Below are 12738 nucleotides of genomic sequence, written 5' to 3' on the forward strand. Positions count from 1 at the left end.
TTATAAGTGATTGGTCCTATTTATCCATTACCTAATGCTCTTGTGTTAGGACGTTAGTTTCTAAGATTCGGTAAGAAAATGCCCATTCCGTTTTTAAAAATCTGTGAGTAAGGCCAAAGAAAATTTAAGAGGTTCTGCCAATCTTCTTTAAGGAATCTTCCCGAACTGTGTGTCACCACCTTCTGGCATTCCTAATCCTGGGAAGCAACACTGAATTTTGCTCAAAAGATCCCTAAAAAAAAGCCATTCCTATGACTCAGCCTTTTGGTTTAATTTAAACACATAATGAAATGTTTGATAGCAATTACAGGAGACAGTTAATTCATTAGAAACAATTATTCCTCAGACTCGCTGTATTACCATGAGGAGTAGGGAAAGGAGGAAAATCTCACAAAGCAGAGAAAAGTGGCAGACAGGCATTTGGCACATGAACTCGTGCTCTGTTCTCAGGACTTTGTATGAAATATTAATAAGGGCCCTCATCCAAACATTCACATTGGGCAGCATGTACTTCCTCATCCAGCAATTATATAACAGAAAGCAAGAAGTTTCTCATTAGGAGGGGAACATTCACGTTCTGCTTGTGATGAAAGCCTCCTAAAGAAGATGGCCCGATTGATTTGAGCTTGTTTGTTCAAGCTCAAAGTCCTGCTGAAGTGGTCTTTGGTGAATGAATCTCCTTTAAAGTCCCCATTTTGATTCAAGGTTTTGTGTATGGCAAATTAAAATTCTCGATAGCATGCCTGCTTTGGGTCCCCGAACCTGTACGTACCCCACACAGAAAATATGTCAAGAGACACATGGATACAAATTATATGTACACTTAGGAGGAATATGATAAATATTAAAACACGCAGTATGTGATATTTCCAAAAGAAAAGGACTTCATAAATTATGCTTCCCTCTGACACCTGACCTACATTTAGCCCCCAGGAAATGCTGACTTTTTCAAAAATGTTTACACTGTTAACACTTTCATTTTGTAGATAGAATATGGGACATAAAATTGTTTTAGCAAAAAAAATAAATAACAGACATTCATGCTGGCAGTCAATTAAGTCCTTGAGTACATCTCTAATTAACTACCATTAACAATTGTTTTGTTTCGGTCCTGTTAGTTTTGTGCATCAGTGGGGTATGTAAAATTACGTTTCTCTCAGATGATCCATCCCTCACACATCCCTAATGATTCAGGCCTTCCTTTCTTTGCCAATTTGCTGATGTAAACAATAGAGGGATGCAATTAAGCAAGCCCTTCTCAGAGTTTCTAGATGTCTCTGCCTTCCCTTATTTTGTAGGCCACCTCGCCCCCCACCCCAATGCCCCCAAGAAGCCCAGCAAACCACACTTGGTCCTGGAGTGGTCTACTTTCCCTAGACCCAATCCCCTGTCCTCTACTGCTGGGTAGATGAAGAATGTTCAGAAATGGGATGTCAAATTGTGTGGTGGGAATGATTACATCCTATTAAACTTCTAAAGCTTGTAACTATTTGTGATTCCAGATCTGACCGGCTTTAGAGTTCTGGAAGCAGTCCCTTGAAATTCCACGTACGCCTATCGGGTTTTTCCTAGCAAATCCCCCATTTTGGCTAAGAAAGTAATACAGGATACTCTACCCCCTTCACCTGCCATGACTCGAGAATCCAGTGACATTTTTTGCATTCTGAAGGGGCTCATTGGCGAAAGATCAAATAAAGCAAGCGAGGTTTTAGGTCTAACTGGGCAAAGAACGATAATGCCTTTGCTTGGATGGGTTGGACCAAGACCAGCAAAGGTAGTCCAGCTTGGCCCTGAAGAAAATGTGGGTTGACACCAGCAATGCAGGAGCAGAGGGTTGTTTTTTTTTTTTAAATGGGTGATTACTCGCAATATAATTACTGAGGCAGTTCTGTACCACAGAATACATACTTATACACGCGTTAAGGCTTTTCTACAACCATTCAGCTTTCACAGGTTGGTTTTTTCAGTGAATTTGGCACTGATCCTCAGAGTTAATCCTCAGGTCAAATTGCTTTATAATTTGTAAGAAGCAGAAGGGAAATATCAGTGTGCAACAACTAGGAAATTATTTCAAGCTTTTCTGAATGAAGAAAACGTCATTTTAAGTGATTTTCTCATTTCACTCATGAATAGCTGTGTATTATAGGAAAGGGGAAGCAGGGCAGTTACCATTTACAGAAGGGGAAATTGAAGCACAGATTAAATAACTGGCCAAGGTCACACAGATGTCAGGGCCTGTGCCAAGAATAGAACCCACTTCCTTGCTTCCCAGGTCTCTATCCCTGAGACTGGGAAATAGATATTCTTCAGGTACATGTACAAAGAAAATAAGTAACGACCAGCTATGTTTGCTCTTATAGCATTAAAACGTACATGCTGAAGGCCAATGGTGTGTATCTTTGTTTTGCACACGGTCGGTGCGATAAGTAGATGGGTGACAGTATATTTGGGTTGAACACTGATGATGTGCCACATGCATTTGTAAGATGCAAACAATGTGAACGCAACAGGAGTAGCCGAAGTTTCTCTGTGTATTTTTATTGGTCATCACAGAGAGCCAATGAAGAAAATGAGATTTTTCACAAAGAACTCGATACACTCAACAGCCTCTTCCACTAAAGGCCACTCTATTATCATCTATCAGTGTTATTTGTGACCTCGACAGTTAGCTGGGGACAGAGAATTAAAGCAGCCTGTGACGGAAAGAGCATGTGGTCTAAAAACAAAGCTGCAGAAATCAGTGGCCACAGGCCACTTCACCCTCCCTGGAGAAAAGACCCAGACACGTTGAACGTGTGAAAAGCAGGCCTTAGTTTTAGAAAGAAGACAACACAACTTCGGAAACAACGGGGGAGACTCTGGGCACAGACAGGGAGCGGAGCCATGTTAATGGGTTAACAGCGAGCATCAGGAAGGATGAGCCAGCCTCAGCCCACTCACCACCCCCCTGTTTTCGGGGAGCAAATGACCCAGCCAGGCCTGATATTCTCCAGTCAGTTACTGGCAGGGCTCCTGGGAGCTCGAGCCTGCATCAGTAAAAGCAGTCTTGCAACATCTCAGACTCTTCCTGAGAAAAATGTAACTGGTGATCTGGAGTACCAGCATCATGCCAAGGCTGTCCATTCCCTGTTTCCTGCTAGGGCCCCCAAATCCATGTCCTCCATTTCCCAAAGAGGGGTCCCTTCCCTCCAGTCCAAGATTGTTACTCTTTCCTTTAGAGACCAAGCTCCACACAGTGGGCAACCTCATGCACACTATTCCCTGTGAGACAGAACCAGCACCGTGGCAGAGAGATATGTAGCAAAGGACCATGGGAGCAAGACCCGCTCATTGCATGGGCAGGTCCCACATAGTGCTTCAAAATCCAAGGGGGATGTGAAGTTCTAGAATCTACTGTGGACTCCCTCAAGAGGAATCAGCTCTACCACGTCCCACTCTGCCCCACTCTGGCCTTTGCCAACCCACAGGTCAGAGCCACGTCGTCCCATGACAGGAAACGAGTGAGTGAGACAGGCCGCGCAAACTGGGATCGTTACTTTAGTCCCCCGCTGCACAGCCTTTGTCGTCTTGCTTTTGCTTCTGCCTAACTCATCTGTAGTTCCTTCCTTTCTCTTCTTCTGAAAAATCGTGTTATGTTTTCCTCAGTTCTACAGCCCACACCTACTACATTTCTATTTCTCAAGCATAGCAAAATCACACTTTACTTTCCACAACTTGTGTTCATCTCTCAGAAGCGCTGGTTAGGTTAAAAATTGTCACTGTTGTGAAACTAGCTCTATAGTAGGCAGAAAATTCTTTTCACGTTCCTTAAAAGTTTTGGAGCCTTAGACAATTTTATCCCACTGCTAGCAATAATCACAACCTTGTCTTCCAGTGGCACTCCGTACCTTTCCCAAACATATGACCTCGTTTGAACCTCATATTGTCTCTGTGAAGCGTGTGTAATTATCTGTATTTTATATGAACAGAAGCTGTAAACTACACACATGTGAAAGGCACTCTGAGCTTAACTACCCTTATGCATACTCCCTAGGTTATGCCCACACTAATCTGGAACAAGCTTAGGAGTATCTATTTAGAAGTCTCTGCTAGTTGCTAAGGATGAGGAAAAATCGAAAATTCCACTTCATTTGGCATTGATAAGTTATTTTAATGCTATTAAAAATTCAAAAGAAATATTCTAGCTCTCCCACTACGTTACCACCCAAATGTGCAGAAAAGTAAAAGGGGAAAAGATTCTGCCATATTTCCTCTCAGCTCATTAGGAATGTGAGTTGAAAAGTAACTACCTTTTTCCTCCTTTCTTTTATTCCTAATGTTTCATAAGAACAAACTCTAGGTGAATCAGAAGCATAGCTAAAACCTAGCTCAGCAGTGTATCACAGGGGTTTTTTTTAAAGGAGGAAATTTCTGTTAATTTTATTTATGGTTCCTATTTTCCACAAAGGTAAACTAGTTGAGCAATAATTCTGACAGTTTTAAAATATATTTATGTATTTACTGGACTCCAGAAAACCATGCAATTTAAGTCTGAACCTCTTTAACTTAGATACATTAACCAGTTGGCTATATTAAACCAATTAATAAGTTTGAGCTACTTAAACACATTCAAACCTCAAAACTAATCTAATGCTTTGGTTGTGTCCATATATAGATATGTCCTTTAACTAGAGCCTAAAATTTAAATACCAAGAATTATTCTATATATTCACGAGTAATATGGACATATTAACCACCTAACCTCTTTTGACAGTCATGCGTAGATACCACCATGCAAATATGTTACTATGTAACTCAAAATAAAATTTTAAAAATTCATGCAATAGACCCCCCCTTTATTCAAATGTCACTAACTAAAATTCCTATCTACAATGGAATCTAGGTGTTAAGTATATAAAATACATTTATATAAAGACATATTTGAAAACTTCTAGTAACTAAAGAAGGCTCCATTTCTCTTGTCAATTTTAGCTCCTATCTCTCTGACAGGGTGAAGTAGAATTATTCTATTTATGTCCTAGTTCACAAAGGTCCTGTATATCTTTCTGAACTATTTCTAAGTTAAAAGTACCGATTTAACCACCAAGCACCAAATTCGGGCCTGGCACATGTAAGCTACTTGGTCTGTTGACTTAGAAAAAACACAAACAACAAACTTCTTATGGATATGCACATTTTGTAGCAGATAATTTCAAGCAACAACGTATATATTTTTAATGAAGCATCACTGGAAAAGTTAACACTTTCATTTCTGATCTGTCTTGTGATTGGTTAAAAAAAAAAAGCCTTGATCAGAGAATAAGTCAGATGGTCAACAAACATTTACTGAAGATCTGAGGCACTGCTCTGAGTCTTGAGAGAAGAGGGATTAGACATCTTTACAGACCTTGACAAACTTACTCTGTGACACAGGAGAAGGATCCCATGTACCACAAAGAAATCAGAAAAAGAGAGCTAATGCCTCCAAAGTTTTACTTCAAATGACTTCATTCCCCAAATCATGTTTTATTAGCATTATTCAAACCCAACTTTATAACATTATATTCCCTCACTCATAATTGCTGTTTTCTAAAAGGGTTCCTAGCTCTGCCCTAAATAGAATTGAAATTTTATTTTTATTTATTTTTTATTTTTAAGTAGGTTCCATGCCCAGCTTGGAGCCCAATGAGGGGCTCAAACTCACAACCCTGAGATCAAAACCTGAAACTGACTGAGCCACCCAGGTGCCCCTAGAATTGAAATTTTACATTTGCTATTGTCAAAACAAAAATTAAAAACATCTATAAAAGGCTATGTTATTCCCCAAAAATTCAACTTTACACTTTTCTCCAAATAGCTTAAATTATTTAGTAATTTTTCACTTATTTGCATGTTAGGTTAGCACAAATATCCAGGCCTTAAGGGAACAGATCCACAAATATGGATGCCTACCCCTAAATTAGCAAAATCATACAAAATCTCAGTAGATCTCACTTTCTTTTGGGTTAAGTATCCACAGTGGTAAAGAAGATAGTCAAGATTTGTAATTTCTCCATATTTCTATTCTTAGAACATGACATTCACACAAGAAATTGGGACATGTGTGGAAATAGCTACTTTTTGGGAACCCCAGGACTCACCAGTAGCTTTCACTATCAGAATGAAAGACCTTAAGCAAAAGATTACAACACAAGATGAAGAGTTGAAATGGCAGGAAGAATCCAGAAAATCAAGCAGTCCCTTCTGTTTATGCTAGAATTGTGTCTTACTTTTTATCAAGCTAATTTTGTTTTTGTTTTTTTTTAAATAGCAACTTTCCCAACACTCTACAAGTGGAATTAAAAGCAACAAAGCAAATATTATGGCATAATGATTGTTCTTGGGCGGTCTCAATAATATCTGATTGTTGCACTTATCAACTCTATTCCTGTCCTTCAAATTAGCTCTCATGAACTGTCCTTAGCATCATTCCTCTAGACTAAACAAAAATGGGAAAAGAGCAAACAGGACTCAGTCATCAACAGGATGCAAGGAAATGCTGCATAATGACCAGAAGGTAGGGACGTATCCACTCAGCAAATACACAGTAAGCCTCTACGGGCCCTAAAGATACAGAGGTGCTCTCAATCAGCTCAGGGCTTAGAGATAAAACAAATGTATGCGACTGTATGCAAACCTAGCAAAGTAACAAGGTGTAAAAGAGGCGTGGTTCCTACTGAAGAGGGAGAAAGGAGTCTGAATGAGGCAGTCAGGAGAGTTGGCAAAGCTAAGCCTTGGAGGATAAGGAAGGACTTCTCAGGAGGCAGCAAATGGGTGGAAATGAAGGAAGAGCATGAGCAAAACCTACGACAGGTAGTGATCACCAGGGCAGGGAAGATCTCCTATCATATCCAATATTCACAAAATGAGAAATGGGAAAGCCACTGTAGCTGATCAAGCCAAAGTCTGGAGGTTCTCAGTTGAAAACAAGACTGGAGTTCCAACTGAGTTTCAAAAAAGGCTCACAAGGTGACCTTGATTCTCTCCCTGTGCTCCTAAAACTATCAGCTAAAGAGAAAAATTATGAAATGGTTAGAAATGAGTAAGGAAAACAAGTAGATATTGCCAACTTTTTCCCATGGGAGGGAAAGCCTTTGTTCGCCCCAAATATAACTGCCTATCCCATTTGCAAACTTCCATCTGTGTCCCTTAAAGAATCTCGAGTCCGGGTATAGCAAGTATTCGAAAGTTAGGAAACAAACTGTGCTTACCTTGCTTTGGAGTGACTATGGTTACAGGCACGCCAGAACCACATGACTGTAGGTTGAGGTATACCATAAATGGTACAAGTCAGGATCTGTCTGCTGCCCAGGGGATAGAGAGTTGGGTCTGGAAAGGATGACACAGCTTTTTCATAGATCTGGGGTTTCACTGGAAGGGAGATGAACAGAAGTCAAGAGTTGTACAGTGACTTTCTCCTGGGCTACAACATGAAGGCCCGCATTCTCCTTGGTTTTGATGTCGGGGAAAGCAACACATGTCTGTTGTCATTACAGCCTTTTTTTTTTTTTTTAAATAAAAGTGTTTGATAACAGTAAAAAATTGATTCCATGGTTTGTACGTCATGATTACAACGATAAAAAAATCGTATTGCTTATGGAAGGTAACGAGCAGACATGAAATTGGTATGATGGGGGTGTACGTGGTTTTAAAAATCATTACTTAAATGTGTGTTCTCGCTGATGTTGTTCCATTGACTTCTGGTTTACAAATTTTCCTGAACTCCACCCCTGCCAGAACCAGAAGAAAGTACGAACAGCAAACTTACCATTTACAATTAAAGTGGTGGTAAGGTTTTTAAACACACTGGACTGCTTGATGGCCAGCAAGATCGTGTAATCCCCTGCATCTTCTGCAGCAACATCTTTGATAATTAACGAGTAGCCGTGAACCAAATAGCGAGGAGATTTCTCAGTCACGGGGAACCCATCTTTTAACCTGTGGTTAAGAGTGGGATTGGGAAGTCATTCCACAAGGCCTCTCAGATATCACTTTAACACTGTCATTTACATTTGTGAGCTCAAGGTGATCCGCTCCAAGCCTTTGGTCCTCCACATTCACTTTACAAATGTAGACAGACACTAACTTTTCAGTAAAGCCAGGTGTGGTTTTTTAAACGGAGAAATACTTCACATTTATTGGCAAGGAGGAAGAAGTACGTTGAAGGAAGAAAGAAAAGCGATGGTTTTAAGGTACCCACAAGGATGCTGGTCATCACGTGACTTAAGTATTCACCCAGCAGCACTGGCTGATCCCATCGAGATGTTTTTCAGTTTTCCATGAGGCTTCATCAGCAATACAAGGGCCATTGTAAGTCAGATCAACTAGATCACTTCTCCAGATAAAAATAAAAATAGACTTTCCTATTGTGGTCTCATGTGGAGTTCTTATTAGTTGTATAAATGGTCACACCAGTTGTCCCTTTCATAAGCTATAGTAAAATCAAGATTATCAAGATTTTTTTCCCCTGTGGAAGAATAGTTAAGGCACAAAACTCACAAACAAAAGGTACAAAACTTAAAAAAAAAATTCTTTTTAACTTTAAATATAGAATCAATGCCGAGATACCATGCAGCTGCATACAGAACTGAGAGTCGGGAGGCCTGAAAGCTTGTCCCAGCCCTGCCACTCTGTGCTGTGCATCTGACTTGTCCGTGTGAGCCTCAGTTTCTCCAAATTTTCTAGAGTTTCTCAAAGATTTAATGCTACAAGTCTATGATTTCATTAAATTGCACAGTACTTTAGCTGGGCATTTTTTAATCTTTTAGGAGCTTATTGTGTTCTGTATGAAGGTTTAATACTGGAAATGGTATTAGTTCATATCCATGCAAACGTTACATTGTCCTATAAGCAAATACCCATCACTAATGGGCTCGGTTCCAAAGCAGTTGAAATAACTATGCTCTATTTTATGACTGCAGATATCATCTTAATTTACTTTATTTCTCATGAACAAGTCAGTGTTTTCAAACAGGGAATGATTTATTGTGTATGCATTTTAGGTCCTAGCTGCTTAGTTACTAAAGAAATTAGCACTGTTTAATAGATGGGGATACTCTCAGACCCTTTTGAAAGAGGGAATGTATTGCCTGGAGTGATTAAATTCCTATTAAGGAATTATGTACACTCACAGGAAATTTACTATTGGACCTTTTACACATTATAAAACAAAACAAAAAAATCTCTCTTCTACTGTGACGGCATGAAGGGGCATAGCACAAAGTTTAATTTTCTCTTTAACTCCCTATTAACTATTTGAGGAAACTGAAAACAAACACTGCAATCATATGATATTGAAAGCAAAATAAGGTCTGGTGGAGGTGATTCTACAATGGCGCCGTTTCTATATTGTACGGGCTGTTTTCCTAATCGGTTTTGTACTGTACTCTTTTGTTTAAAATGTAATGGTTTGAGCCAAAGATATTGGCATTTAAAAATGATTTAACAAAATGACTGCAGATTATAAACAGATTACATTGTTTTACATCAGGTGTTGTACTAACAAAAAGAACCTGCTTCAGGAGGTTCTGAATATGCAAACTTTGAGCCAAAAAAAACTTAATTAGTTCAAGTAGGTCCTTTCCTCCACCCCTGTGACTGAATAAGTCTTGTCTCTATTAATGTTTGTTTAATTTTACAACAAGCCTGGAACTTTCATCCCAGCTGTATATAAAAGAATTATTTTCAGATAATAAAAGAATTATTATCCTCATTACAAGGGCCCACTTCTTCAGGGTTAATAGAGCATGTTACATATTCAAGATGCTTCCTACTCATTGCCCAACATACTCCCATTCAAAGGATGTTGACATCATGGGGAGGTTTAGAGATGCAGAAATTTAGTCACAGCACGGGAAGGGCTGAACTGAACCGAGCACTCAAAACACCTCAGCTCTTGCCCCATCCTGGGACAGCTTCCTTTCCCCTCCAGCCCAGTCTCTCTGCTTGCTCCCCGCCCCAGAAATCAACACGATTCTTGGCTTTCCACCACGGTCTGGGGAACTTCTCTTGATATTTTTTCAGGAATTCCAGTCACTGGGCTCCTGCATCTTCTTACTTACAAAGCATATCTTAAACTGATAGGAAAATAATTATGGTCCTACCATAGAACCTCTGGCGAGGGAAATGCCTTCACTTTCACAGATAGCCTGTAGGCCCGCTTGCCAGCTGTGGTCTCCAGCACGTGCTGTTTTCGATGCTTCACAGTGATGAATGCTTTATCTTTGAAAGGAGAATGATAAAAAAGAGATTAGAAAGGGCCATGTTTATCTAAATAGAACAACACCAACCCAACCTCCTGCCTCCTAGAAGGAGGGCGCAAGCAATAAACAAACAGAGCTGAACTCTGATCAAGCCTATCAGTGAGCCCAAATATTGAGCCCTGAATAAAATAATTCAGAAGCACTCTAACTGGTGAAGTACATTCAAATGAAAGGGTTGCGAGTAAAACAGAAAAACAGAGGCAGAGCCACAGAGAATGGACCATCTCAAATATCCGTGTCACATCACAGAAAAGTAGAGATACTTCTGAAAATCTACCTGCCCAACATGAGTATGATGGGAGAAAGTTCCTTCAGACACCATAAAATAAATGATCTGATTAAAAAAAAAAAAAACCCTACTGGACAAAATCAAAAGAATATCTAAGCCCACTGCCAGGACTGTTCCAGGTTTCTGCCTCTCGCTGTTTTTCTTTTCAACAGTGAAGATAAATAAGGTTTTTAAGGATTCTAAAGAGGTTTAAGTATTTTCTTTACAGAATTTGCCTATTGGCATTAAGCAACAATATTAGGATTTCATGAGGGTAAAACCAGGGATAAAATCACATCAATTCTAAATAACTTATCCCACCACATTTTTCTCTAACTCACAGCAGTACCTGAGAAATGAAGGTAAATCTATCATATTTTTCTGTCTTGTTTATATGGAATACTAAAAAAAGAATTTAATATGATCTAACTGAATTATTCACCACAATAAACTGGCAAGGAAAAGATGCTCTAATTCGAAAGTATTAAACAACACTTACTGCGTTTTGCTTTTTGGCAGCAGGAGGAGGGGAATCAAGTTGTATCATTCATGATAGAGTACCTCTTGGCCAAAAAAAAATTTTTATAGAATCCGCCCCAAATCCATGAAGATAGAAAGCAGAGCACAAGTGCCTTACCATATATATGCACTGAGGTGTTAACAGATTTGAATGACGGGCCACTCTTCACATGGCAAGTATAAAGTCCTTTGTCTTTGTTCTGTACTTTGTCAATAACAAGAACGCTGTAGAACACAATGGCAATGGAAGTGCGTTGGCCAATTCGTTGCCTTATAGACGCTCTCTTCTTTGTCTAGAAAGAAAATGTATAGCAAATGTGGAAGTAGTAATTGTTCATGCTCAAATTTCTCAGATTATTACTGAGATGATGGACATTTTACGCTGAGAAGCAAACCCACCTAACAGCAAGATGTTTATAAACTCAAACTGTGTCTCAATGCGTTTCAAACATTTGCCATGGGGGCACTCATTTAGCACATCATCTTCTCCAGATGGACTTTCGTGTACATTAACTCAGTAGTTTCTCACAACCACCCAATGAAATAGGCAGCATCACTGCCCTTTTACAGATGAAGAGGCTGAAGCGTCAGAGGCCACCGTGGGCAGGAAACTCAGGTCTTTGGAGTGTAAATCTAGTGCCTTCTCTCCAGCACACACCTCTCTAAACAGTAACCAGCTCTCTGGGCATAGATGTGGCTAACTCAGGCAATAAGTATCTTTGGTATCTGGCTTCATGACACTGCTTCTCTAATAAATCACCATGTGAGTTTTCTTTTGCTCCCTTACTGGAAATGAAGGAAAAAATCATGAGTCCCGGCTACACAGACTAAGGTGTAATAATCCTGCTTTCATCATTTCACTATTTTGAGCAAGGCTTACCAATTTCTGCTAAATCACACTGAATGGATCTGAGGACATGCAAAGCCATCTACAAGCGTAGCCAACACTCTGATGATGGTGGTGGTGGTGGTGGTGGTGGTGGTGGTGGTGGTGGTGGTGGGACGTCCTCCTGTGTTTGCCTCAGGGCACACCAGGAGCAGGCCCTGGGGCTCAGCAGTGTAAAGTGGTCACAATGCCTCCTTCCTGGTTTTGAGAAGATGAGATCACATTGCCTTTTCCTTCCATTGTTCCTTCCCCCTCTCTCATTTTTTTTTTTTTTAGCATTACATTTTATAACACATAATATGTTATTTCTCCCTCTCCATCCTTCCCCGTGAGGAGGCATGGAAAAAAGACATTGAAAAGCAGTACAGTACTGGTCTTTGGGTCTTGAACTTAGCTCTCCTCTGTGCCACATTTATGAAACTTCTACCACCTGTCCTTATATTGCCCTGCTGGAACAGACACACGGGTAGGCCATTTTCTTCCTTCTCGGCAGTAACCAGAAAGAAGATGTCAACCACCACCATCAAAAATCAGAGCAGCAGTCCCTTAAATGCCAGCCTGAGGGATTTTCGGCCACTCTCTGTAGGTATTACTTCCGTCTTCTCCCTGGGAGAACTCTTCCCTTCCCAAATTTGAGTAACACTGGTGTTGTTTCTGCCTTTGGAAAACAGCTGATCCTGGGTTTCAGATAACTGTTTTGTCTGGCACCGTAGCCACCAGCCACATGTGGCTGTTAAAGTTAAAATAAGAAATTCAGTTCCTTAGTCACAGGAACCACATTCCAG

The 12738-nt window shown here is 40.0% G+C and overlaps 1 protein-coding gene across 1 annotated transcript in view; it reads right to left on the bottom strand.

Annotated features, from left to right (window-relative positions):
* Window positions 1-12738, bottom strand: part of FLT1 (fms related receptor tyrosine kinase 1) — a 168031-nt gene that overhangs the window by 100957 nt on the left and 54336 nt on the right. The window contains exons 7-10 of the mRNA XM_088022184.1: window positions 11186-11360; window positions 10122-10239; window positions 7787-7956; window positions 7230-7389 (exon numbers count right to left, since the gene is read on the bottom strand). Coding sequence (XP_087878310.1) covers window positions 7230-7389; window positions 7787-7956; window positions 10122-10239; window positions 11186-11360 — 623 coding nt within the window. The remainder of the gene's footprint in view (window positions 1-7229; window positions 7390-7786; window positions 7957-10121; window positions 10240-11185; window positions 11361-12738) is intronic.

The sequence above is a fragment of the Eumetopias jubatus genome, unplaced genomic scaffold (assembly GCF_037043125.1).
Source record: "Eumetopias jubatus isolate StellerSeaLion01/CBP00866 unplaced genomic scaffold, mEumJub1_p1.0 scaffold_3, whole genome shotgun sequence".
NCBI lineage: Eukaryota > Metazoa > Chordata > Mammalia > Carnivora > Otariidae > Eumetopias > Eumetopias jubatus.